Genomic DNA, 27226 nt, shown 5'->3' on the forward strand with positions numbered 1-27226 from the left:
ACTTTACTCTTAAGCTGTCACTACCTCCATGTGGAACGGATCCTGGGCATGCGCAGCAGTAGTGCTCTTCTGCGGAATATCAGATGCTGTGCACGCGTCCAGAGCCCAATGACTCAGCACTTTTCGCCTGGGTGATTGGAAAGTTGTATACTGGGTGTAATATATATACCTTTGCAGGGCTTAGTACTTAGGCAAAAATTGGCAGCGACCTTCATCTCAAAATCTCCAATGCATAAAATGCACTATCTAAAAAAAAAACTAAAAAAAAACTGAAACGGTAAAAAAAAAAAAGAAGAGTTAATGCTTCTTTTTGGCGTAGTTTGGTCTGGAGAACCTAAATTTCACCATCATTTGTACTAAAAACAACACTAAATGTGAAAAAAAAAACGCAGTTGTTTGCCACCGCCGAACGTCATTGATTGGTCGAGCAGTGATGCCATAAAATGAGCAGGTGTGATTGTAATGACCTCTGTCGCTCACCTATCAACTGGACATTCTTACCTCGTTTCGTCTTCGCTTCGCGTAAGCTCCTCGAAATCGCCGAGATGCCTGCATCTTCTGTTGAAAGGCGCTCGGAACTGCTGGACTAACAACCATTTACTGAAGAGAAACCTCTTCTTCTTCCACACCCATTCGTTCCAACTTCCGAGATATGAAACTAACGGGTGTGGAAGAAGATTTTCAGTAAATGGCTGCTGGTACTGTCGAGACCGGTTATAACGAAGTTGGTTATAACGAAATAGCGGCTACAGCGAAGCAATGACGATTTCCCATTCCCTTTTGCACTTCGTTATAACCAAAGTTTGTTATAACGAAATAGCGGATATAGCGAAGTGATTTTCGATTCCCGTTGACATCGTTATAAACGGACTCGACAGTATAACAGTGTGTTTGTCCTCTTTTCTCTCTTCGTGTATCTTCCTACGTTCAGCTGACATTTTTCAGAAGTATGAATCACCAACTAGCTCAGTATCGACGACGCACGACGCTGGCCCTGCGAGTCGAGGAGCACGTGCGAGAAGCCTTTCGTGACGTCATGGTTTCCCTTCTCCTTTTACTGCTCTCTCCCGCTGCCGCGGAGGGGCGTGGTTTCAAAGCAACCTCAGAGGTGTCTATCTAGCTAGGCGATGCGGGCATAAAATAGCCTACTTTTTGTGATATTCGTGATGCTTGGAGTCGGATTAAAACAAATCCAGCGTTTTTAATCAAATTCAAAACCACTCCAGCTTTTCTTTAAAAATGCGATCGCTAAGAATTATTTAGAAGATATCAAACTGTCGTTTTGAGGAGTGCAGAAAAACCTGTATCATTTCTGTAATCCATTTCTTTGTTACCTTAGGCGGGGAAACCGGGTTATAGGTCACGTCGAGTCAACTTCTCCGCCAAATTTAACGGGGAAACTAAATATAGGCATAGGTCACGTGATGTAAACTTTCCTGCTAAATTTAGTAGGGACATTTTATTGACGAGTCACGTGGCGTACGGTCGCGTCACGTTCATTTCCCCGGCTAAATTTAGCGAGGAAATTGAAGGTGTTTAGGTCACGTAATATCAATTTCCTCGCCAAATTTAGCGGAAAAAGACGTACGGCACGTGACATCAAGTCACGCGCCGTAAATTTTTTTTTTTTGCTATATTTAGCGAGAGAAACTATATTGGTGTAGAAGTCTCAAGACGGCAGATCACGTGATATCAAGTTTCCCGCTAAATTTAACGGGGAAAGCGAATGACATATAGGTCATGGACACAAGTTTAGTGGGAAATGCACGGACGGGATGGACGGACGGACAAACTTTTGGGATTGAATTCCTTTAAAAGAACACTTCATGCTTTAAAAATGCTGACTCACTGCATTGTATATATATATTTGACAGCTTGAACCAGGGGAAGATATAGAGAAATTGAGACAGGAGAGAATAGAACAGCTGTCTATTCTCTCCTGTCTCAATTTCTCCATATCTTCCCCTGGTTCAAGCTGTCAAATATATATATACAAGTATGTACCAACAAGCTCCACTATCAACCGAGACTCACTGCAGTGTGGATGCATGCATGGCGCCATGGCAACGCGTTCCACGGCCAAGCAGACAAAGATGGCGGTACGCAAGAGTCAATGGACCTTTTCCAAATACCGACGGCACCAGGCGGTGGCTGCACGAACTAAAAATCGAGGAAGTGACCTACCTGCGCTACCAATCGATAATGGGAGCTACGCTACCAGTTGCTTTGCTCTCTGAGAAGCGTCGCGTGCCCAACGCGACTGTAAAGAGGGAAATCCGTAGCGTCCACCCAAACGTCCTGTTTTTCTTTCCGTCCACTTTCTTTTTTTGTGTAACACAATTATATATAGGCTGCAATTACGTGTTCTACTCGTCGATCTACAGCCTCATTCCGAATTTCCTCGATTTTTCGTGCCGATTTCCACCGCTTGGCATCGGGCGCTCGCGCGTGCGCAGAACGCTTCTCGGAAAAGGTCCATTTCTGGAGTGTAACGCAGAAAGAATATTTGCACGCGGTACATTGACGAACGTTCGGATCACGTGCGGACCTCGTGTATGCCCAAGATGACGTCGGGTCTGGTGATGCTGAGGATGTCGTTGTTTCCCTGCAGAGGGTGCGGGTGGTCCCGGAACTCGGCGCCACGAAACGCGGCCTCATCCAAGCCAAGTCGCTGAATCATGGTACCCATAGCGCCATCTATGACCATGATCCGTCGTTCGAGGGTGCGCAGCAGAAGACTCGTCCTTTCGGCGCGGGCTGCACGACTTTCCTGGGATCCTACGAAGGCATCGTGAGTGTTTCATTTATGCGCCATTAATTTGAATTTTGCCATAAAAGCAAGGTTTATACTTAGCAAAAAAAAAAAAAAAAAAGAGCAATTAAAGTTAAATTTGTGCAACTAATTTCCGATAACAAAAGTGTAAACTACCTAATGAAAACATTGATATTTATGCAAGTTTAATGAAAGAGCTGGACGTAATTTATGGTTTTTACGATTTAAAACAGCTGTCAAAGAAGGATGGACATCTAAAACTAAGAATTCTTATTGGGACTAACAGGTGCCCCCCCCCCCCCCCCCTCCCCCCCGAAAAAAAAGAAAAAAAGCTATAATTATTGCGTGGTTTATTACGTTTGGAACGTTTCTTGATTCGTGATTGGCTGTTGGACGTGCTTATCGGCTTATGTCGAAGTCTGATTGGTTGGGCTACCGAATATGACGTTTTTCATCTGCATCCGGGCGCCTTCAACTGGTTATAGAGCGCTCGTCGTGTAGCCAAACTCCGGCATCAATAATAACAATGAATGCAAAAATACAGTGTCGGGAAATATACGGTAAGTAGGTTTAGAAGACATGTACTCTACTTGAAGTAGTATATTTTCTTAGTACATGCTTGTACTTTATTTGAAAAGTATTTTTTTCTGGTATTTTCCGCGCAAAGTACAACCATCGACTCCAAGGTACATTACCTAAATTTCGTGAAAGCTTTGTGCCATAGTAGCAGGTTGCAAGGCGGCTCCCTATAGAAACAGTAGCAGACAAAGTGCACAAAAATATAGTTCCTTTTGGGGAGCCGAGATTACTCTGTTTTCGGCATCCACTGCCCAATGTTATTTATGCTGGGGTGCGGATTTATAACTCAGTAGGCAGTCTCCAAGCTGTTGGCTACCCCAGAAGCAAGCTTCCACAGAAGTTTTCTCTTTCGTCGTTCTCAGAAAACAATAGCTATTGGAGGGGAGATCGATCAGTGACGCGTCTAACGGCATGCTACAGCTGTGTAGGCAAGAAACCGAATTTTCTTGCTTGTTGTTGATCGGAGAAATCGGAGAGGACTATTCGAAGGCCGCTCCTTGTGCGTCCAAAGTATATACATATTTTACTTATATACATAAGTAAAATATACACATAAAATTAAATATAATAAATATACGTAAGAAATGCATAAAATGGACTACTTTTTGTGATATTCGTGATGCTTGAGGTCAGATTAAAAGAAATCAAGTTCGCTTCAGCTTCTCTTTCAAAGACCACACGCTCACATCCTTGGCTTCCCCAGTACACAACATCTGAAGGCGAGTATGAGTTCACCAACGCCTAACAAAAAGACATGGCGTCATGTAATCACGTCCTATTGTCTTTCGAGACGTCATCCGGTTATTTCTCTCAGGGGAGTAATGTTGACTATAGACCGACACACTGTTTACAAACAAGCCCGCATTTTCCCACACCAGGTGTGGGCACTGCGCGTGCGCAGAAACCAGATTCGCGTGAGGTGAAGCTTCTGCGCATGCGCCGTAGCGACAACAGCGCCACCGCAGAGGCATGACGTCGGAGCCGCGTGTTGGTCTATAAGACTGATACAAATAAGTGTGCTATAAGTTGTCTGTGTTAAATAGTTTGTAAGCGAAAGTAAAGCTACTACTGAGTGGCCACTTGACTTTATCCAATATTCGCCGCCATTTCCAAAAATAACCGATGTGCTTCCGATTACCCCAGGGGCAATGCATACCAATTTAAAGAAAAACACTGTATAGGTGAATGAAAGGACACCATGAAAAATTGTGTTCAAAGTACTTGCACTTTACTTTGCAAATACATTGTATTTATAGTACTTGAAGTACATTGTGCCCGGTGTATACTCACTACTCTACTTCAAGTACATAACCTCTCATTTACTTTAAGTACTTTATAAATATACTTTCCCCAACACTCGGAAATTTTACCTAAAGAGATAGTGCAGAGCTTAAGATTTCACAAATTAGTAGATATCATTTGAACAATTAATCTAATTGGGATCGAGCGAGTGAATGAAACACGGTTTTTCGGTACGCACAAAACTATGCATCGCTGAAGGCTGAACCTCTGTGAGAACGTCACGCTAGCGGTGCTGATAAAATGCGGAAGTTTGAGTACATGACGTTATTTTATATATAAGCCACCGACATGCAATAAGGCAACGCGTTCAGGGACTTGCGAGTCGAGGTACGCAGACAACATTTTAGAAGCACACGGTTGAAGTTAGGTCCAGAAAACGACTTCCGAGTGATGATTGAGCAATTTACTACGTGCCTCAGGAACCTCTGAAATCTCATCATCCTGCACTTTAGAGTATATACGTATATTTCAGTACATACGCCATCAGGCAGTGACGTTATTGAATCCTATTAAATGACTATAAGAAGATGACCTATCTGCACGGTCAGAAGTCCCTGGGTGCATATCGCACCGTAAGGCACTGGAAGCACCAACCATATCTTAGGGTCAATCATTATCACGCTCCAAAGGTCTATAGCACACCAAGTGTCAATAGGGGTGGACGTCGTTTTGCCAATAAGACTGCATTACCAGATTTGAGCATTGGTCTTTATGAGGGCGGAACATTACACAGGTTAAGAGTAAAGCGCAAGCTCCTCCCACCTCTTTCCACTTTAGCAGACCGAACGCTGGAGAGGAGGTTGCCTCCTTTCCAGCGTTCGCTTTGCTAAGGTGGAAAGAGGTGGGAGGAGCTTCCACTTCCTTCTTGACCTATCACCGACTTTAGTGTCTATTCTTTACCCGTTATGTAGCCAATGAGATTCGGACATTAGAAGACAGAAACACGAAGCAGAAATCATAAAGCAGCAAAGCTTGAATTGCCACGCCCTTTGTTTCTTAAAATGTCCGTTAGGCGATCTAAAGATAACCTTACTTGTGCGTGCGGTCGACACATCGCTTTTCATGCTCGTAACCTTGGGCCGAGATTCCTGAACGTCCACTGCTAGACACACCCCGGAGGAGAACTCCTTCCGCCAAGAAAGACTGATGAACACAACTGAAGGAAAATAGGTCGGAAGCTCGCTATCTCTTCTCTCTCGCTTTCTCGTCACGGCAGACAACGATTTGATAAGGCCCCGTTTATCGGCGGTAGATAGCCTCCGGAGATTGATGTTAAAGACGTCACGCAGCTGTTTCGTTTCTGGTGGCACGCTAAAGCAAGTGCTCCGACTGCAGTTCCGAACCAATCTTTTTTTAATGCTATTTAATTAAAAGGCATTATTTAAATACGAATGGCTTCCTGATTCCGAAATGCTATGTCGTTCCCTCCAAATTCACTCAATGAAAGGCGTATGAAATACACAAATACTACATTCACCTTGAAATAAAGAATATTTGCTCGAAGATGCAGTATTGCGTAAAGTACAAAATAGCATCATAAAATTTTTAATTCAAAATAAGGGTACAAAAAATTACCGCCCAAAAAGTTGGTACAATTTTTTTTTTTATTATTTATTTACTGTCGAAGTAGAATGCAACGCGATCAAACACACCCACGAGTGTTTGATAACAAGAGCAGGCCCGAAAATCGGAGGCTGGATATTCATTAGGGCGGTTTCAAGTGACGTATTTCCGGTTCGAAATGTCGCCGGTCATTGATGAACTTTCGCTCGACGTCTTTCCGCCGCGTGGAAGCAGTGTTTTTAAAATCGTTCGAGTTCTTTCGCATGGCTTGATGGACTGCGCCAGCCAGAGTATGTTCGGGTACGCAAAAGAGCATCAGTAACCCGATTTTTATACATACCCGTGTTTATTCGGACGAGCCGGTGATGGAAATGTGGGCCCGTCGACGGCCAAATATGACCCCGGTAGATGTCGCCGCGGAGAGACCCCAAAGGGAGAAGCTGAAGAAGCATGGGTTTATGCGCCTCATGTACGTCCCCGGTCGTAGACTTACCGAATTCTGTCGCCGAAAGATACGTTACTTGTCACGCTCGTACGCTTCAACGACACCAAGAGCTAAACGTCCGCATGCAAACTAACGGGGAGGGCGGCGGACGCTGTCCATCAACATGGCGGGACGTGGCTTACCGGAAGTGGAAAGGCGTTTCGTGCCAGATCAGGTGTGGGCACTGCGCCTGCGCAGAAACGAGACACGCGTGAGATAGAGCATCTGCGCATGCGCATTGCTAACAGCAGCGGCACCGTATTGGCGTAACGTCATAGAGTTGAGTTCGTCAGACGTTTGCTGGTACGGCCTCTGGCGCTGCCATTTTGCTGCCGGTGTTGCTAGATAGTCTGATAGTCAAGCACTGCTGAGGCGTACCCACAGTTTCCAGACTGGCGCCCGAACAACGCGTTTCCTATCCACGGTGGCCAGACTATAGCTCTCGAAACGTGGCTTCTTGCAGATGTCACCAGGTCCGGCGTTTGTTAGGCTGCTCGTTAATTACGCAAATCGTATTAGAAGCCTGGTTATCCTAAATGCTATGCAATATACGTAGGCGTGAGTTTTAGGCGAAAGCCCTATAGTTTTGTTAGCATCTCTATGTCGGGTGTTTTACCAAACGTCGGCCTAAAGTTGCCTGCAAAAATCTGGAGTAAGATATAGGTAAGTTGTATAAGAACCTATTTAAGGTTCTTAAGAACCCTATACAACTTACCTATATCTTACTCCAGATTTTTGCAGGCAACTTTAGGCCGACGTTTGGTAAAACACCCGACATAGAGATGCTAACAAAACTAAAGGGCTTTCGCCTAAAACTCACGCCTACGTTATGGCAGCCGGCTAAACTTACTTCATCGAGGTTGTTTAGGAATCCACCCACTATGCTCAAATATCTATCCTTATACCTCGATTTCGAAGGAAAAAAAAAGGAAAGGACAATACATGCTAACTCGTCAGAGCATCGCAGATTCGCAGTCTAACATCCAATACACCTGCATACTAGCTGCGGTCGTATCTTGAAAATCTTACTGGAAGGTAGATTTGTCGCATCGGAATTCTTTTTTTTTTTTTCTTTCTAACTTCTGGCGCGTGTTAGTGCACCTACATCACACCCGAAATCACCCTAAAGTGCGTCCTCCTGCTCTGGACAAGTTTTCTCCCCCTAAGTATGCGACTGCACTGCGGCGAAGTTCGCTCCACGCATGTAGCTTCTCCGCAGTGCTTTCGTGCGCGGAGGAAAGCGCAGTCAACGGAGCAAACTAAGCTAACCGGCCGTTCGAACAGCGACAAACCGAGATTGGGCAGGTATACACTAGATTATATTTGTAAATACAAATACTAGGATACATAATGAAGACAGCTAAAATACTGGTACTAAAAGACATCTGTAAAAGAGTATCGCGATACGTATCAGAAATACATTTGAGAAATAGAAGAGTATTTGTAAATACAAATACAGGAACACATTTTGCCAATGCAATAATACTCTCTTCTTAAAAAAAAATCTTTTTGTGATGGGACGGCAAAAATGACTATTTTTAAAACAAAAAAGAGGAACAACATTTTGCTACATATATTATCTTTTCAAATGAAAGCGTTGCAAAACAAGACGAAACATGCGAGTTTTGCTGTTACTCTCGTCTACTTTTGACGTGAAGCGAGTTATTAAATAGCTCATCAGTCAGTTGCTGCCGATTTGGGCAACAAGTCATATTAGCAAACGAGATTAAGCGTTCCACAAGTGTCACCAAACACGAGTTCATATTAAAACAAACAAAGACCGCTTTCAAAGTGGGAAAGTTATAAACCATGCAAATATTTTTTTTTTTTTCGGTTTTCAATGTAAATGAACACTTTGCTTGGAGTTGGTAATAGGTAGGTTATGTTGACAGGGCTTGTAATTCTAAGGAGAAAATGAAAACAAAAACTCACACTAATCGTCAGGTAAATAGTGAAGTTCAAGCTGGACGTTCTCGAGCCCGAAATTATTTTCGCGTAGAACTGCCAGTTTCCTTTTATTGTAAAACTGTGGGAACTAAGCGAGTCTTCAGTAGGTTGCAATTACTTTTCAGTCCAGAATGCAGTGCAGTTCTCCTTTAGATAATGTGCACGCCTTCGTAGCAGTATCGCATGAATCTCTAAATTTGTTTTATATATACTGAAATATCCTCAAAAGGTCCCCAGCATCCTCTATACTCCATTCACCCCTAAGATGACAGTGCGGTGGGAGCTACGCTCTTGCCAGACCAATCAGCCGCCTCCATTTTCATCACCTGACAGTGCTCCCTGCGCGTGGGTATGGGCGGGAGCGTGATCTTGGGCGGAAAAAAAGACATATGACTAGTCCAACAAGCGCATAGCTTCCACCGCACTGTCAGCTTAGAGGTGGTCGAAGTATAGTCCCATGTCAGTACCTTTCCTGGAGTCAGTTCAAAACGTCGACCTGGAATGAAATGTTTATGTGATTATCTAAAGAAAGAAACTTTACGCTCGCTCTAGTAGATGGTGCTGGGAGCTAACTGAGCGGTTGTAAGGCTCGTACCGACTGTGTCTTTAACGTTTACGTTCTACAAAAATACTTGTCCAACTGAAGCGTCGCCTTAAGACGTATGAGGGAGTCACAAATGTTGCGGCTAGAATGTTCAAAAACAAACCTTGGTCCGCTTTGATAACAAACCCTCAATGTCACGTTTACTGTAAATTTAAACCCTCTGAAGGAAGTAGGAGAGGAAACAGTCCCTTTAGCTTTCGACTGAGTGTCACTGGTTTCTCGAACGTTGTAACGAGATACATTGGCCTGGGATTGTATCATGATACAAGGAATACACCAAAAATGTATTCCTATACTAAAATACTAATGCTGGCTGAAACATTGCATCGTGATACAGAAATAAAAATACTTAATGTTCAATACGAGGTTAGTATTGAACAGTCCGTTATTCGAAGTGACAATCCAAAGTTTTGAAAACTCGCAGATTCTTACCGTAACCATCTGGCAGTTTAGCGGACCTAAGCTATTAGTTCGAATACTGAGAAATTGAAACTGGCTGTTAGCACAGTGTTAGTGCAAGTTCCTCAGATTTTTGGGAAATGAATAGATGCAGCGGGGTAAGTACTTCGACGCAAATGGCGTCGCAACCACGTCACTGATTTGTCTTCGAAATCTGACAAAAGTGAGACAGTGCCCATGTTATTTCTTTTAGTATTATTTTTTTGGGATATCATACACAGAAACTATGATTCATTTTTTTTTCTAGCCTAGCCTAGTATTCTAAAAGCCAGTGCTTATTACTAATGTTGTGGACCAGGCAGTTTAGAAAAAAGGTATACCAGTACAATATTAGAACTAATGCATGTGTCAAAACCGGAACTCTTCTGAAAAAAAGTCAATGGAAAAAGTAATTTATTCAGAACTCTAGAAGATTTTACAAAAATGTGCAAGGGTACCAGTACCTACTCTATTGAGAAAGTAATAAAGGACTGTTTTTTTTCTAATTTTTTCAATACACCAGATTTTGACTTTAAATTGTGTATTTGCAATGAAGTCTCTTTTCTGATCCAAACCAGATATAAGCAACTTACTTTTCATGCCAAATCTAGCATGAAAACTATTCTGCATGTCTGAATATTGAAAACTTTTTGCAACCCTACAAAGTAAGAGGCAGATATAACAATGGCTAGAAATATTCTTTCGCACAGGTAATAAACTATCTGGTAAAAATTTTGAATAATTATTTTATTTATTTCATTCAATTTTGTGAGAAGTTAATGAATTAAGGGGACAGATTACTGAAAGAAAAAAGCACATGCAATATTAGTTAATTTTATTAGAGTACATCCATTTTAATCTTATTACTTTCTATTCCATGCTAGAACCAATTAATTAATTCATCAAAATTAAACATGAAATGTTTTAAATGCCTCAGCCATAGGAAGACATCTTAAAAGAAAGACTTGTCCTAATATAATTATCACATTTGTTTCTAAACAAAAATCCATCAATGCATCTATTTCTGACAAGAAAGGCAAATATGATCACTGATTGTACTTCGCTTCAGCTTAAGTCCAGAAGGGAGCCAATGCTACAACCGCGAGCTCCGGGCTGCAGTGTCCCTGCCAAACACGGGCGCTCGTGCACTGTAAGCACCATTCAGGGCCACACGCTTGTAGATTCGGCTGTAAGTGCAAGCCGATGCATCTGGACTTAAAGGGGCCCTGCAACGACCTTCTTACTGTTTTCTTAATTTGCACCAAACCTGAACATAGTAACTTAGTGAAGTTTTTCTTTTTTCAAAATTCGTTTTATTTTGGAAGTTATTGGCAAATTAAAATTACAAAAAACAAGCAAAAACTAACGTCCTTCATGACGTCCTTGGTCCTCTGTCCCCCCCTTTTCCCGCGCTGAAGAATTCCCCTTGCCACAGTGACTGAGGAATGTGGGGAGGTAGGGAAGACGGGGAAAGGAGCGGCTCTCTTTCCTCGGCTGACGTCAGGACCAAAAACGTCACGATTTCGTCACTGCCACGCGCACGCGCGTTTGACACCACGGGGTGCTTCCGTAGGAGGAGGAGGTTTCTGCGTCATCCGGTTAAAATATGACGCACTGATATTTAGTTACTAGAGAGTTTTAGTAGATCGTTCCGATACCTCCGATAGCCCCGATAACGATACTATGCATGCACAAGGGAGGCGGCGGCGGAGTATCGGGTATCGTTATCGGAGTCATGGGAACGATCTACTAAAACTCTCTACTCTCTCTGTCCCCTTTAGGTTGCCGGAACCACGAGACGTGGAAACTGCAAAAAAGGTAGACGCTTAAATAGGACTGCAGTGCCCCTTTAAGCTGAAACAAAGTAGAGTATTAAAAATGTGTAAAACTTTGGCCAGTTGAGACAAGAGTAGACCAGTAGCTTAGTACCCAAAAGAAAAACACATAAATAGAATCTGATGTCATGCCCACATATTTAAAGTTGATGAGAAAGCTCAACACATGGAGGGTGATATGTTTTTTTTCCTTAATCCAACAACGAACAAAAAATGAGATTAACTGGCCACAGCATAACAAGACAAGATGCCCCATAAAAACTGCACAGCCATCACGTGATTAGATGATTAAAACCCTTTAATGTCAATGATTATTTAGAATGATCACAAAATAATTTGAACATGTAGTTTTTCATAAGTGATTTTCAGGAAATATGACACCATTTTGAAATGTGACAGTTTGAGTCAAGTTTGTTGCCACTTTGTAATTCAGACAATCAAAAGGGACACTATCATAGCTCCACACCCCTTAGGGGCATCTCTCGAAGTGTAAAGCAGACATTTTGTAGAGTTGTTTTTATGAGTGACTTTTCAAAAGAAATACATTTTTGAAGTATTTATTTTTTATGCAAGCATTTCAAATGACTAATGAAACTTCTTCCCAATGTCTGCTTCAAGCAGCAGTCCTTACGTTTTCCGTCTTCTACTAAGACCTCACGAATTGATGATCTGAGTGGAGTGTGCGACAATGAAGTAAAGGAAGTTTAATTGTCTGCTTTCACATCCCAATCAAGAAAGAATGGCAGTAAACAAGAAAGGCACAAATAGAAACAAATGTAATAAAGGGTGAAATGTACCACACCCCAAAATGATGCACTGCTTTCGAACAAAGTCACTCCGTGCCCGATGGTTCCTCCGATCTAATGGAAGTTCTTGCAGGCTTTTTGAAGTTCCTGTGCCCCTTGTTAGAAGCAGTCACTTTCTGAAACGCGGCGTCAAAGTGCTCGCACCCCACGAGAAGCTTTGCGTCTGACCCTTCTTTGAGAAATGCAGTCAGCGCAATCACAGCCGCCTGCCGAACCAGCGCCGCGAGATCAGCTCCCGAGAAGCCGTCGCACCTGCTGTCCTTCCCGAGCTCCTCCAGTGACACCGACGCATTCAATGGGGGTCTGCTACCATTCCTCGTCAGCGTCTTGAGGATCTCGACCCTCTCGTCTGGAGACGGTAGCCCAACATACAGCACTTCATCTAAGCGCCCCGGTCTGAGCATAGCGGGGTCGATGATGTCGGGTCTGTTGGTGGCGCCAAGCACGAAGACCTGCTTACGCGGCTCCAAGCCATCCATCTCCGTGAGAAGCTGGTTGACGACGCGCGATGCCGAGCCGCCATCTGCAGAGTCCGAACGGCGAGGACACAAGGCATCGAGTTCGTCGAAGAAGATGACGCAGGGTGACGAGTTGCGCGCCCTCTGGAAGCACTGCCGCACCGCACGCTCGCTCTCGCCGACGTACATGTTGAGGAGTTCCGGCCCTTTCACACTGATAAAGTTGATGCCCGACTCGTTTGCAATTGCCTTCGCCAGCAGGGTCTTCCCGCAGCCCGGTGGTCCGTGCAGCAGGATGCCGGTGGGCGTGGTCAGGCCCAACATCTCATACTTGTCTCGGTGGCGGACAGGTGCAAGAATGGCAACCTGGAGGGCTTCCCGGATAGACGTCAAGGCACCAACGTCGTCCCAGGTCACGTCCGGGACCGTAGCAAAGCCCTCCCTTTTAGCCGATGGCTGCACCAGCTTCAGTGCGGACTCGAAGTCTTCCATGCCGACGGAAAGGTTCTTCAGCTGCTCCTCGTCCAATGGCGGAACTTCCTTGAGGAGTGAGAGTGCCGTGTCAAGTTTCCGCTTGGGCTCGCCTCCCGCCATGGCGGTCACCTTGTCCTCGATGCTGCGGAAGATGCGGTTGATCGCCGACATGGTGGCTTCTCTTGTGAGGGCCATCAGGTCTGCGCCGACGTGTCCCGGAGTCCTGTGGGCTACGGCGGAAAGGTTAACGCCGGGGCCGAGGGTCAGCTTGCGACAGAGAACGCCCAGGATCCTAGCCCTCGCCGCTTCGTCCGGGATGCCGAGGCAGATTTCGCGGTCGAAGCGACCCGCCCTCCTTAGTGCCGGGTCCAGGGAGTCGGGCCGGTTCGTGGCTCCGATGACGAGGACCTCGGCCGGCAGGTCTCGCTGCGAGAGGTCGTCCATGCTGGACAGCAGCTGCGCGACGATGCGGCGTTCCATCTCGCGCTGCGCCGTCTCTCGCTTTGGGGTCACGGCGTCGATCTCGTCGATGAAGAAGATGCATGGCGCGCTGTTGACCGCCTTATCGAACAGCTCCCGGATTCGCTCTTCAGACTCGCCGGACACGCCGGCGACGATTTCGGGCGCGGCCACCTTGATCATCGGCATCTCCAGCTCGCCAGCGATGGCGTGCGCAAGGAGCGTCTTGCCGCAGCCCGGAGGACCGTGTAGCAGGAAACCCCTAGGCGGCACAACACCCAGCTTCTTGTAGACTTCGGGGTGCTTGAGGTGCATCAGCATGTTGCAGATTTCTTCGAGCGGTCCCTCCATGCCTCCCAGGTCGGCGAACTTGGTCGTCGGGGTCATCAGGACGATCTCCTTTTGGCGGTTCATCCGGTTCTTGAGGTTCTGCTCGACAGCTCCGTCTACGTCGTTGGGTTTGAGCTTCCGCGGCGCTTTTCGGTTTTTCTGTGGCGGGGTTTCGGTCTGTTTCGGGTCTGGGGTCCTGTACAGGTCTGTGATGGACTTGTTCACCATGTTTTTGTCTGGGTATGGCTCAACGTCTTCGTCCGTCGGACTGGAGACTGATTCTGGATCAGGTTCGGCCGGTGGTTCGTCTTCAGCGAGCATTTCTAGGATGTGGGTTACCGAGTAACTCAGGGCGTTCCTCTTCTTTCTCTTGTATTCCGGGTATTGCTGCTGAAGTATGGCGGTAATGTCGTCGGCATCGACGGAGTCGTGCTCGTTCAGCACTTGCTTTACACGAGGAAGTAGCCGAGGATCGCCGCCGAAAGATTTACGTTTACGTTTCGCCTGCCTTTCGTTCATCACTCGTACTGGCTCGAAATAGCCGGTCTAGCACTCAGACTGTTCTTTCGATTGAAAGATGAACAATAACTCAAATCACTCACCTCTCGGCGTGGTCTGTGAACTGGCCAACGTTACCAACGTGCGACAAGCCACGACGGCCACGACAGACATTATATGTGGGCGCCGCCATGTTTATATCAACGTTGCCTGCATGTTATCCTGTATCAGTCTTTAAACCGCCTCGTTGACGTTGCCCATTTTAGACACTTTTTGACAAAATAACATAGAATATCACTTAGATCACCTTGAAAGCAAACAAAATTATGCCGAAAACTAATTATAAAATTTATAAATTATATTTTATTAGAGTTTTTATTGTCGACTTCTCACACGGTAACAAACGAACGCACTCATTGACATGATTTCCGCATCCGGCATTCGTTCAGCGTGCTTCTTGCCGTCTGCTGCTCTACCGTGCGATTTTCAAGTCTGTTGAACTCTCAATAATAGCATGACTCCCGGACCGAAACAGAGGGAACGTCGCCGAGATGTAAAACAAAAGAAACACGCGCAGGCAGCCGTCGATGTTGAGGCACCACCTGCACCGGCGTCAACGGAAAAAAAGAATAGCGTTGGCAGCTCCGCCGTTGACACATCTCGGACGTCCGAGCAAACTCTCGCAACTTCAGTTGCAGCTCCGGTATGAGATTCTCACTTGAAAGATTTAATAACCCGACTTACTTCTAACGCGTTCTAAAATTTACCCATGGTTTGCGCCTGATTAGAGTCTGTTTGCCCGGCTTGGGTATGATGAACCACTCCGAACGATCGGTACGAGTCCGATCGGATATCGGGCGCTACTGCGCCTGCGCAGAGGCGCCCTTACGTTCAGCACGTACTACGTAGTGTCGACGCTTTACCGACGCACCGATATCTCGATCGTTGAAAACAATCGCCTAAAATTTGCTATGATGGTGTGTCCCTGGACAACTCGAATTACGGTTGTTTTAAATCTTGAAAGTCTAAATCTCCAGCCTCGACTTTTCGTAACATAGGGTGACCATACTCCTCAGGGTAGAAAACGGGACAGCAAGGGGAAGGGAGGGGATTGGCGGCGAAGCGAGACAGAAAGAAAAAGCTCTGCTACTTTTATTCAGTTCATTCTGAAGACACACACTTTTCTGGGCCCTTTCCTTGGGTAGTTGAGTACACACGCATTTCTTTTACCCACTCTGCAAAACCTAAGCGTGCAAAAATTTAGTAATATAGAAAACTGCCCCGTGCATGCGACATGAGGTTTGAACAAAACTTGCGGGCAAGTTGAGCCACAGAAAAAGATGAAAATCATACTCTACCGGAGTTAACATTTTTGAACCAGTATTCTAATACACTCACAAGTAGTATATTTTGTTTTCTTCCACTAGCTTGGTACTGGTTTTTCAAGAAAGTTCCCACGAAAACTGGGCATTTGGTTTTATTCAAACAAAATGAGGGAACGGCAGGTATGAATCTCTAAATTGGGAGTGACCTGGCTGAAACGGGACGTCTGGCCACCCTATTGTTACACCCACACTACCCGCTTGCGCTCTTGCCGATTTATATATGTATTATTTTGTTGTTGCAGATTGAACCCCCGTGTGACCCCCAGTTCAGGAAGAGAGGCATCACTAGCAACTGGGGTCGCTACGAAGAGCCCCTGGAGACTGAAACAGACTACAACCGAAAAAAGGGGGAGGACTTCGAGCTGCTTTTGAGCACATCCGGTAGAGATGCTAAAAAATATGACCCGATATGTTGCCAGTTGTCATTCGTCTGTGGCTTACCAAGACTATTTAAAGGGATTGTCCGGTGTTGTCCTGATGGTACTAAGCTTTTGCGCTGGTCACGTAGAGAGGGCCTAAATATAGTCATATGTGATTTTTATTTCATTAAATGACGCGCCAATATTCGTTAAATCAATTATTAACATCAGTACGCAACTGCACGCCAAATTTCGCTAGTATGCATGGCAGGTCATGTCTTGAAGTCACATCATGCATGGTAACGTCACAGTTTCTGGCACTGACTGATTTCTGGTTTTGATCAACACAATTGATGGTGCGTACAAAGTTAATCGTGGAAGAATTGAGGTTCCCTCAATACCGTAAATCTTAATACCGTAAATCTCGTCTTTCTTAGAGCAAAGTTATTTTACTCAGACAGCAGTCAAGGGCTTTCCTGGCTCTCTTTCCATGATGTTACGTCAGAGCTTCCGCTGTTGCCAACAAAATAGCTGTGTTTTGCAGGTGCAATCCGAGCAGTTGGGTTGTTTAAAATTGAATTACTTTTGTGACGGAGGATTAAGAATTTGGATATCGTTGTGAATGATATTTCTAAAAGCAATGACGATATAATTTAATTGTTTTCTGAAAGACAAACTTGTACCGGACAATCCCTTTAACTTTGCCTCAACCATGCCTGCAGTGGGTCTGCGGCCATCTTTTGTCTTTTATTAATCAAATCTAACTTCTTTTTGCCCAACTTATTTATCCTCTTTAAGGATCTGCATCGCTACAACTTGCGTTCATGTGGGAGAGATGACACTAGCATAATCGGAGCAAACATATTTTATCTATAATTATTAGTGTTTTAACCTCTTCTGATCTCACGTGAATTTGCAACAAACTGATTGTGGCGTTCAACCGGACTTTCGTTTCACAATAAAGGGACATACGAATGCTAGGCACATCCGTCACAATATAACTAATGCTGCTTGCTTTAGAGAAAAGCACAACTTCCATGGATATTTGGCAAGCATACAGATTGAGACATTGCATCAACAAACAATTTAATAAGTGTGAAACAGACATTCGTAATTTATACAAGCTTCCTGTGACAGCCATCAGTTCTTGATCAGAAATAAGGGTTATGAGGTAAATTGGCAACCACAATCTTAAAATTGCTCGTGCTTTTAGCAAGGCCAAGCCTCTGAAATTTTGATCAGCAGCCGTTTGCTGTGAAACTACCTAGTGAAATTGAATGTGAAAAGAGTGAATCGTTCAGGAGCATAAATGGCAGAGAATTTAATATTAAGGTTATAATTAATCAACTACAACCCTCAATAAGCACTGCACATGCTAAGGCTGAACAATCAAAAGAATGTTATAGTGAATGACAAGCAAAGCAAGATAATTGTTCCATATCTGGAAATATTGCTTTAGACGTTACATTGTTCTTCATCAACTATCACAATATTGTAGAGCATTAGCTGCCTTAACTTGGGAGGCAAATCAGATGAAAATGGTGGTGGTCTAACTTTTTCTAACTAGTCTACTTTCACAGGCGTGTTATCCTGCTTTGTTTTGTACAGTGGGTTCGAGTGCCCACTTCCGATTCAAGGAGCAGCAGGACTGGCAAGACGACCTTCACATCGACGAATTTCTCTCGGTGGACTGCGATGCACTTGCAGATGCCCTGCAGACAATCCCCCTCCACAAGAGGCTTGAGCTGCCAGAAGAAATATTTCCCGTAAGTCCCTTCAGATAGGCTTTTTTGGGTTTGGAAACTAAAATCCACCCACGGGTCACTCTTTCGCTGTTGATGCTTAGTGATGCTGTTATATACTCCCCTAAACCTGCCTGGGTCTCTCATCCAACACTTCAATGGTTCTGAAGTCGGTTCTTCATGCATGACATCCTCATGGTGCTCAGTATCACAGCACAAAGCATGAAATAAGCAGATGCCACTGTGAAGAACTAGAATTGGTATTGCAAGAGAAACTATGCTGTTGAACTTGTTATATCATAATCTAAACCTTGAGGGCAAGTTGAAATATGATTACTAAAAACATGACCTAATATGTTACAATGTGTCTCCTTTGCCCGTTATTCTATTCTTCATCTCGGAGTGTACGTTATGACTGAATAGGCACCCGACAAAGATCTCTGGATCCAAAATCTAAGGGCTCCAGGTGGTTACTTTGGAAGTCACCAAAACCACACATGGATACTTGCTTTATTTCATCACTTATAATCACCTAGGCAAGGGGCAAAAAATATTAGACGTTTCCCAGGGAGGATACAATCTTGTTGAAATTGCCCCCTTCACTTACGCTGACCGAATAATCAGGACGAAGGATAGACAAGACTTCAGGTGTTCCCACTGTCTTGAGTTGTTGTCTAGAGTAATGTTCTAGCCCCCAAGATGTTGTTTGTTTGTTTTGCGGGAAATAGGGTTAGCAGTGCCATAACAGAAACAAGTCATGTTAGATTTACCGTAATATCCCGAGTCATCGCCCATCCCCGAGCCATCGCCCACCCTATTTTTTGGGCCAATATCAATTTCCGAAAAAACACCGAGTCATCGCCCACCCCTTCAAATACCCCAGCGCGGACTCTGCGATCCGCGAACACTCATCCTACCCGAATGACGCGGCCGCGGACCTTACAGTTGGAGGACGTCCGTGACAAAGTAAAACGAAGGAGGGAAAGACACTTCTATTTGTTTACGCATTTCCTCCGTGAGCGACCCCAAAGTGATCGTGTATCCGTGCGAAAAGAAAACGATGGAGATAACAAAATAAGAGTTTGTTAATATAACCGCGGAGTGTTAGGTCAAAGTCTGTCTCCGCCGAAGTAAGGTCACCGCGAACCCGCTCCTTCTTCCCGCCCGTCGCGACGACCCCGGTTGTGCAATATTTTAGGCAAAGCCAACGCGTAAATAAAGCTTTGCTGGAACGCCCTACACAGACGTTTGCAGAGCGTCTCAACCGTGCATTGATAGCCCGCCGTGCACGGACGCACGTATGTACGCGTCAAACAAGAAAGTTGAGCAAGAGCTCGCGATTGAGAAGGCGCCCGACTTGGCCCGACGCCAAAATATTTGCCAACGCGACCGCCGGCTTTCCCGCTTTCCCAGCATTGCTCTTGGTCGCTCCTTTGGTCCGCTCGCTCGTTGCGCCTGGTCGGTTTTTCTATTTTCTTGTAGACTTTGCTTTTTTTGACTAACTAGGAGAACATAGTGGTGACATTCTTTCACGGAACAAACGTTCGCGCTATATGCAGATCGGCGGTGTTTCTAGAGCGTATGCAAGCAACGGACTTCGCTATAGTAAAATATTCTTTCGTGAGCATTTTTTTTTTCGATAAAACAATGAAACTAAATCAAGTTTTGAGTTTGATGTATCTCTTGTGCATCAGCGCTAGATACGCAGAGAAAAATAGGCGGTTTTTTCCGCTTTATTTCAAGTGTTTGTGTTCACCCACCGAGACATGGCCCACCCCACTTTTTTAATGAATTTCAGGCAGTAGGGGGGTGGGCGATGACTCGGGATATTACGGTATGCTGACACTTCGAAAATGTACTTTTTCCCCGTTTGTATTTACCGTCTCTATTGAAAACTAAGACTTGAAGGGCCAAGAATTTTATTTATGCAGAGCACAAAAGAAAAACGTCTGCCCTATTATGTCTCTTTGGGAGTGCGTGTGACGTCTCGCAAGCCATGCCGCCACTTCTTGCCTTCTAGCCAGAAATTCTCAAACAGTACAACGAGGATGCCGCATCGCATCGGCAGAAATATGGCGGTGGCAAAATCTGCAGCTGGAAAAATGCAAGCAGTGTCAGCGACTCCCTGACGAGCACATTGCTGACGGCAGCCGGTGCAACTTCGAGGTCAACCAAGGTTAAGGGTCAAGGTCAGGATGACCTTTCAAGGTCGCTCGGGGCATGCCTGTCCCTGAGCTCTGGCCAGCAGACGCAAGGGCGGGGCAAGTCGCCCAAGGAAGAGGAAGATGACCTTGACTTCCTCCTTTCCCTCTCAAGTACTGCTAAGCCGGATCAAGAAATTGAAAAACAAGGTATAGTTTGTGGTTACCTTCACGATAAACTCGTCTCAGTGGAAACATTTTTTCCTGTGTTAGCTTGAAAGATATTACCATTTAAAGATATTACCATTACCATTTAAAGTACCAGAATCTATGTAGGTTTGGCGAATGTTTCCATGCCAAAATTATCCAACGATGGACGTCTTCTGCTGAAGTGATTGCTCCAACTTATGCTCAGAATATTAGATATAATTTATTTTTCTCTTTCTCTCTCTCAGATAATGTCTTGGTGTCTGTATTGTTATACTTTGATGTCTAGGTGACATCTGAATCAGATGCTGTTTTAATATGTTGAATCAGATGTTCCACACAAGGGTAGCAACTCGTCTTATGATGAGTTGCTACCCTCGAAGATTCTACTCTCTAAATGTTTGTACTGCTGCATCAAAAAACTAATTGTTGTTTTGGGGCACTAAGAACCTCTATTACTACTACTATTACCATGGAAGAAACTTTTGTTTCATGTGATGTGTAGCATGCACCAATTTCCATTGAAGAAAATAGTATATTATTACTATTAGGCCAAGGTAACTCATGATAACAACAATCACTCCGATATATAGGTTTCAATGGAGCCATCAATATGTTAGCCACACTCTTCAAAAATTGTAATCAATATTTTCTAGTTGTTACAAGTATTGGTATTCTGTCTCCTTGGATTAACTAGATGGACCCAAAGAACCAACAGAGTCAAGCGACCTGCCCATGAGGCCTGTTGACCAGAAGAGTACCATGGAACCTGTAGCCCAGGGTGAGTAAGCCCATGATCCCAGTAGACAAATAGGCAGTTAGTCGGATGTCTTTTCTCCATGGGAACTTGGCTATAACAAGCTCTGAAAAATTGCACAAAAATTGCACCAACTTCTGAGGGAATATAGGTATTGCCACTGAGGCAGCAGATGCTGCCAAAGTAGCTTTGTGGCATGGATATAGTTGCATCACCTATCACAGAGGCCAGTCGCCACTGTAGTACGATGCTTTCTCGCTGGAGAGATCATCAAGATATGTTTGCACTGTGATTACAAAGTCTTAGCGAGCCTTGTTCTTAATGTTGTCTGGCTTTTCTTGGTTCCTTATGTTCCTAAGGAGTGATGAAACTACACAAAAAGACATTATTCTAGTTGTAGACAACTTTCTGTGGTATTTCAGAAGTGGAGAGTGCTTGTGCACAGCTTTGATTGGCGTTCAAGGTGCTCGAGTGCCCGTCTGCCCATAGCTTTGACTGAGTGGCCACAGAAAGTTGTCCACAGAGCAAGAATTTGGTGTCCACAGTGCAAAAATAAAGCAGCACTTACAAGGGTGGAAATTGGCAAAGTTTTCAGAGGAGATAATTACCTTGACATCACTTTTCAGTTTTTGTGTGTGACCCTCACTCAAAAGTTCCCTCAGATATCTCAGTAAAAATGAACTGTGGTTAATGAGACAATGTGTCATTCTATGGGGAAGGTATGGATATCAGATTGAAATGAAATTAAGGCATCCCTTTTCCTAATGTCAGCGGTTCAATGTGTCAAGGGGTAGTTGTCATGCTTCTTTGTCCTTTCTAATGAGTGTAAAAAAAACTATCTTTATTTCTCCCTATCTTTTTCTTACAGCTGTTCAGAAGCCTACGATTGACCTGGAAGATTGGCTAGATAGCGTGCTACAAGATTGAAGTTATGTAAATATATTATATATATATATTGAAATTGCATTACTGCCTTGTCAAGGCTTTTTGAATCACAGCTCTTTGCTTTGCCGCCATTTGAAAACATGACCGACGAGTGTCTCAGCTGCGTGTCCACGACTCAAACACTCGCAGCTAAACACAATCTTGTGGCCACTGCACCTGATCATCGCAGGTGGCTCCAGGTTGGCCACACTTGTGGTGCCAGTGTAGTCTCATACAAGTAAAGCATTTGCCAAGGGAACGCCGTAACACATCAGCCAGAGCACCGAATCACTCAAGGGGGCCAACCTGGAAAGGTGGTAGCCACAACAAGACGTGGCGTCAGCGTGACATGCACTTCGGTAGCAGTCTACTTGTGCTTTGTGGAAGAACAGTGACTAACTGATAATGGAGGTGTGAGAGGAGCTTCCAGTGCATCCTTAACTCGTATGTAACCATAGGGTGTCAGCTCGACAGCAGTCCTCACACTCATGAAACAATGTGGCAAAAACCTGCCAAGGCCCTGGCCAATATTGTACAGTGTGACTAAAAATGAATATTGCGCAATGTGATCCACTGTTGATGCACAGTCGTTCGGTCTGCACGGGTTACAAAAGGGTGCCGACACTGTTCAGTGACAAGTTGCCCCATGCTTCCTGCTTGCGGCCACCAGTAACCTTCATTGACATGGCGTTGGAATTCTGCAGAAAAATCTTTCGGTCTACCTAAGGGTACATGCCCTTGGGACAAGGGCATGTACCCTAAGGCAGTGGTTCTCAAATGGGGTTCCGCGGACCCTCTGGGGTCCGCGAAGGCATTCTAGGGGTCCGCGAAGCCCTGCCTCATCTGTCAACACGGCAGTAAAAGTCGTCTTTTTTCAGGTCGAAAAGAAATGTTTCAGTTTTCGGGTGAGTTTTTTTCGTGCGCATGTCAATAACAGAGGTCTACTTCACACAGCCCTTGGTTATATTCATTTATTTAATAATTATTATATTTAACCTATACATTTCCCCTCCCCTCACCACGAACGGGATCCTCCATCATTTCCACCGATCCACAAGGGGTCCGCGAAACATCGATGTTTGAGAACCACTGCCCTAAGGTACATGCCCTTGTCACAAGAAGTGCTGACCGGCTGCTTTAGAAACTTATGAGGAATATGCAAAGGACATATCAAGCAGTGGCGTAGCCAAAGGGGTAGCTTATAAGTAGGGCTCCGTGTTTTCGGATAAATCCGAAAAACTCCGAAAAACACCCGCCGGTAAAATTTTGGTCAATTCGGATTTATCCGATAAACTCCAAATGTTTGTGTCATTTTTTTTTCTTTACAGTGTGATTAGCACAGAGTAAATGGTCCTGGGAAAATTACACCATAATTATCTTTCAAATCTCGGACCATTGTCAACAGGGGTCTTGCCGCTTGTCTCTTCAAGGTTGATTCAGGGCAACAGGTCGTTCGTTGTACATTCGGGTCACGACAAAAGCCACTCTTTTGGTTTCCGGTTTGGGCCATGCGATTTGTGATTTAGAGAAAGGAAAGGGTATTGGTAACAGTGAAAGCTATGGACCATAGTGATTGTATAAAAATGGGAAGAGGGGCAGTTCAAACTCTCTATTACCTGCTTAACCATGCGGCCGCGGGCTAGATTGATGAAATAGGATGGGATGACTACGAGCTTCCTAGCGACTACCTCCGGGAGTTTATTGATTTTAAGGCATCGGCATTTATCGAAGTGCCACTTGTGTGTGACTTTTGTCGTGGATAAACAGCGCTACGTCCGTGTCACTTCTTCGTCTGGTCCTCGTCTTTTCGCGCTGTTTTTAAATCCGATGGATAAATTAGTATTGCCAATGGCAATGGCACCAACGCCAAATTCAACTGAAAATATTTTAATTGATACAAGCGCCTCTTCTTTTTTTTTTTTTTTTAATCTGGAATACGTTTACATTCGGTTATTATTTATTTATTTATTTCAATAGGAAACACAGCGAAATTAAGCTCCAAATTTCGGAGAATTGGGAATAAAAAAAAATATAAACTTCGATAAACTCCGAATCTTCGGCAAAAAATAAACTCCGAAAAACACCCTCCGAATTTGACGAAAAATAAACTCCGAAAACACGGAGCCCTACAAGCCCCCCCCCCCCCCCCCCCCCCCCCCTTCGAAATCCAGTTGACCCTATAATATACACATGCCTTTCTTGACCTTTCTTCCTCCTCCCCCCCCCCCCCCCCCCCCTTTTCCCGAAAAGATTACTGGTTACGCCACTAATATTAAGCGTCCTGCCCAGACTTATGGACTTATGAGCACAGCTAGCTAACCGATATGCTCCTCCGCGTCATCCGCTTCTCCGATCGCGCCTATAGCCAACCGGCAACGGCCAGGCGGCGCCAGCATGGTGAGAGTTAACGGTTATACCCTGTCTCGTTGTAACTTGGCAAAGGGTAAACGATAAGCCCCACATTGCGTGCCGAAGGCTTTGAAATGCGCGACGTATACGAGCGCAACGCACACATATTGGAGCATGACGCGGCGAAAAGCCTGATACTTCTCCGGAGTTGAGGCGCGCTCCGGCGATAGGCAGTCACGTTCCGATTGGCCCGCCAGGGACGTAGCCTGCGCTCTACTGTCACGTTACGCGATCACGGCTTCCTGGGATACCCAGTATTTCTTGCTTCAGACACTAGGCTAAGCGGCGCCACCAGAGTAAAAGCTCACGTTTGAACAATGCAGCCGCCACTCCCAGGGGTACCCAATATTTCTTGTTTCAGTCGCTAGACGACGCCAAACCAAACAGCATTGCAGGTTGCCTATATGCAAAGTGGCGTAGATTAACGAGTGCGCGCCGGCGCAGGTGGTGACGCCCACCCTACCATGCGCCCCCTTCCACATGTTTGCTTTCGGACATAACAAGATCGGAAATCTCCAGTTTCTCCAAGATTATCTCAAACTTCTGAGTGGGCGCTGGCTCGGCATTCCACTTCGAGTCGTATAGGCACCCAGAAACGGTAAACAAGTCCATAGCTGTGCCCGATACCTCGCTGTCTTCAATGAGCGATGCTTGCACGATTGATACCGCAGAGTGGGCCAGCTGCCAAGCTGTTTTTCACCTGTCGGTCCAGCTGCGTCGTGGCGTCTTATGAAGTCGCCACGCATCCCCGTCGTGTGCTAACAGTCCAGCCATGCTGCCTGGAACCTGTCCTAAAAAGCGGCCCCTCGATTTCCGCCGGATGATGTCATGCAAGCGTCACTGTCGCCGGCCGCGATCCTAGCGGTGTCGCAGCAGCGGTGGAGTATGTGGCAGACGCCTGGTCTACTGCAGGTTGCTCTCCAGTTTCACAGTCCACGGAAGCTTCCCCAGCCGGGACTTGGAACTCCGCGACTGCAGCGATACTCGCGTTCTCATACTTTTCGCCGGGACCTCTAGCACCAATCGCCAGGATCGCGACGTCCGACGTCGGCTTCTGTGACGTCATTTGTTGCCACCTGGCCGTACTCCAGCTGCGTCGCCCGCAGCGCCGGGAGTCCTTACGTCTTAGGGCATGGCCGTCTTTTTATTGAAACAGTGCATATTATTATTTTTTATTGTAAAATGCGATATACGCGTGCAAGGGGACCGCCGTCTTAGAACACGTGGAAATAGTCACAGTGACTGCTGTCCAAAAATAATTAATCTATTCAGCTCTTCCGGAACATGCGAACTGCCAGCGAACAAGTTCTGTGCGATACGGTAACACGGTCTCCCTGTGGAAGTCGTTCCGGTGACGATACCCGACACCCTGCCTACGCCTTTGCGCATGCAGTTATCGGGCGTCGTTACCGGAGTTGTCGTAAAGGTCTACTAAAACTTTCTCTTATAGAGAGCTTTAGCAGGTCCTTCCGGTAGTTCCGATAACAATACGACGCGTGTGCAATGGCGTCGGCGGAGTACCGGGTATCGTTACCGGAGTCATCGTAACGATCCGCTAAAACCCGCCAATGATTCAACCCCTTCGGCCGTTCCGCCCAGAAAACCGGAATATGCTAGGAGGAAGGGAACAGACGGCAAAACTACACTTAAAGTAAAGGGACAGACTAATATGGCAAAGAAGATCACATCTCGGACTGTCTCTTGGGAACGGGGTCAGTGGGCGGTTACGGCGACCAATGGTGGAGCATCCATGTCCCAGGCAATGGATGACCGTTCCTGCTGGATTGCGTCCGCAGCCTGCACCAGCTGGAAGCAACAAGTTGCGCGAGGTTATCGCCTTACGACCGGCTGTGCAGTCGGTCGAGCGCGCTCCTTTGCTACTAAACACAAGTATGTGAACCAGACATCTTAGGGCCACTCTCGAGGGCTCTAGAAAAGCCAAGTTTCTTAGCACTGGACTGCCACTCTTGAGGCCTTCAGGACACCCTATTTCATATTTTCCCTGCCAGTTTCGATCCCCTTCGTGCTTTATTTTTGTTCGTTCGTTCTGATCGTAGAGATGGCTAATCTCTGCAGTTTTCGCTGGGAGTCCTTCCCAGAGGCAGTGGAAAGTTTTAGTCGATCGTTCTGGTATCTGCGTCAAGGTAGAGTCGTGTTTGACCCGACTTCAGCTCTTTTTTTTTGCAATTTACATCGAAAGGGTGGCACCAATATTTACCATTTAGGTTAGTATCCCAAATAAACACTTTCCACTGCTATATTTGTTTTGATAATAATCCAACGCAAAAGAAAAAAAAAAATTTTTTTTTAACTTCTTATTTTCTTAAAATGGCTGGGAGCGGCTAAATAAGGTCAATTCCCTCCGACAAAGGAAAAAAAAAAAAAAAGGCGCACGCACGGCAGAAATTGGGGCCACGCCAATTCGACTACACACCTTGGGCAACGCCGAAACATGTTCTTAGGAATTTGCCGGAAGGTGATCGGACGGGGCGGAGGGCTGTTGGTCCCGGGACGCTTGGAGCAGAGGAGGGTCCTGGGCCTTGCCGTCGTGAGGTTGCGACTCCGCGGCGGCCATGTCCGCTGACGCAGCAGCCTTCGGGAGGTCATCGCCGCCGTCGTTTGCCTCGGCCCCCACGTCCTTCTGCCGATGAACGCTGGATCGAAGTCTGCTTTTCACCTGAATCTTTGCTCCTTTGAGCAGGCCCGGCCTCGCATCGGCGCCGACTGCTTGGGCTGCGAAGATGATACAAGT

At 45.5% G+C, this 27226-nt stretch overlaps 3 protein-coding genes across 5 annotated transcripts in view; 1 reads left to right on the plus strand and 2 right to left on the minus strand.

The window, feature by feature from the left end:
• The window catches only part of LOC115328574 (methionine synthase), a 48052-nt gene extending 42154 nt beyond the window's left edge, over positions 1-5898 (minus strand). The window contains exons 1-2 of the mRNA XM_042288695.1: positions 5688-5898; positions 2549-2778 (exon numbers count right to left, since the gene is read on the minus strand). Of these exons, the coding sequence (XP_042144629.1) occupies positions 2549-2778; positions 5688-5718 (261 nt within the window). The 5' untranslated portion in view covers positions 5719-5898. The remainder of the gene's footprint in view (positions 1-2548; positions 2779-5687) is intronic.
• Positions 5899-11805: 5907 nt separating this feature from the next.
• Positions 11806-14760, minus strand: LOC8053087 (nuclear valosin-containing protein-like). The gene has a single exon (XM_002434398.5). The coding sequence runs from the start codon at positions 14569-14571 to the stop codon at positions 12358-12360; it is 2214 nt and encodes a 737-aa protein (XP_002434443.4). The 5' UTR covers positions 14572-14760; the 3' UTR covers positions 11806-12357.
• Positions 14761-14968: 208 nt separating this feature from the next.
• On the plus strand, positions 14969-25558 carry LOC8053086 (cell death regulator Aven). 3 transcript variants are annotated; one of them, XM_040221430.3, is made up of 7 exons: positions 14969-15253; positions 16178-16316; positions 17903-18060; positions 20057-20387; positions 21082-21165; positions 22010-22074; positions 24919-24957. In XM_040221430.3, exons 1-6 carry the CDS (start codon positions 15065-15067, stop codon positions 22066-22068), a joined length of 960 nt encoding a protein of 319 aa, XP_040077364.1. In that variant the 5' UTR covers positions 14969-15064; the 3' UTR covers positions 22069-22074; positions 24919-24957. The 3 variants fall into 3 exon arrangements, with proteins under 3 accessions (XP_040077364.1, XP_040077365.1, XP_029845695.2); XM_040221431.3 differs by lacking the exon at positions 24919-24957 and adding an exon at positions 25146-25558 and having other exon boundaries at positions 14993-15253; XM_029989835.4 differs by lacking the exon at positions 24919-24957 and having other exon boundaries at positions 14993-15253; positions 22010-22107.
• Positions 25559-27226: the final 1668 nt, after the last annotated feature.

The sequence above is a fragment of the Ixodes scapularis genome, unplaced genomic scaffold (genome assembly GCF_016920785.2).
Source record: "Ixodes scapularis isolate PalLabHiFi unplaced genomic scaffold, ASM1692078v2 PGA_scaffold10__122_contigs__length_95168666, whole genome shotgun sequence".
NCBI classification, from domain to species: domain Eukaryota; kingdom Metazoa; phylum Arthropoda; class Arachnida; order Ixodida; family Ixodidae; genus Ixodes; species Ixodes scapularis.

What these genes read in the sequence shown, in the direction of transcription:
- LOC8053086 (XM_040221430.3), top strand. Translation starts at nt 15,065, where the DNA reads ATGACTCCCGGACCGAAACAGAGGGAACGTCGCCGAGATGTAAAACAA. An exon ending in CAACTTCAGTTGCAGCTCCG is followed by an intron (nt 15,254 to 16,177) that starts GTATGAGATTCT and finishes TTGTTGTTGCAG; the next exon opens with ATTGAACCCCCGTGTGACCC. An exon ending in GCTGCTTTTGAGCACATCCG is followed by an intron (nt 16,317 to 17,902) that starts GTAGAGATGCTA and finishes TGTTTTGTACAG; the next exon opens with TGGGTTCGAGTGCCCACTTC.
- LOC8053087 (XM_002434398.5), bottom strand. Translation starts at nt 14,571, where the DNA reads ATGAACGAAAGGCAGGCGAAACGTAAACGTAAATCTTTCGGCGGCGAT.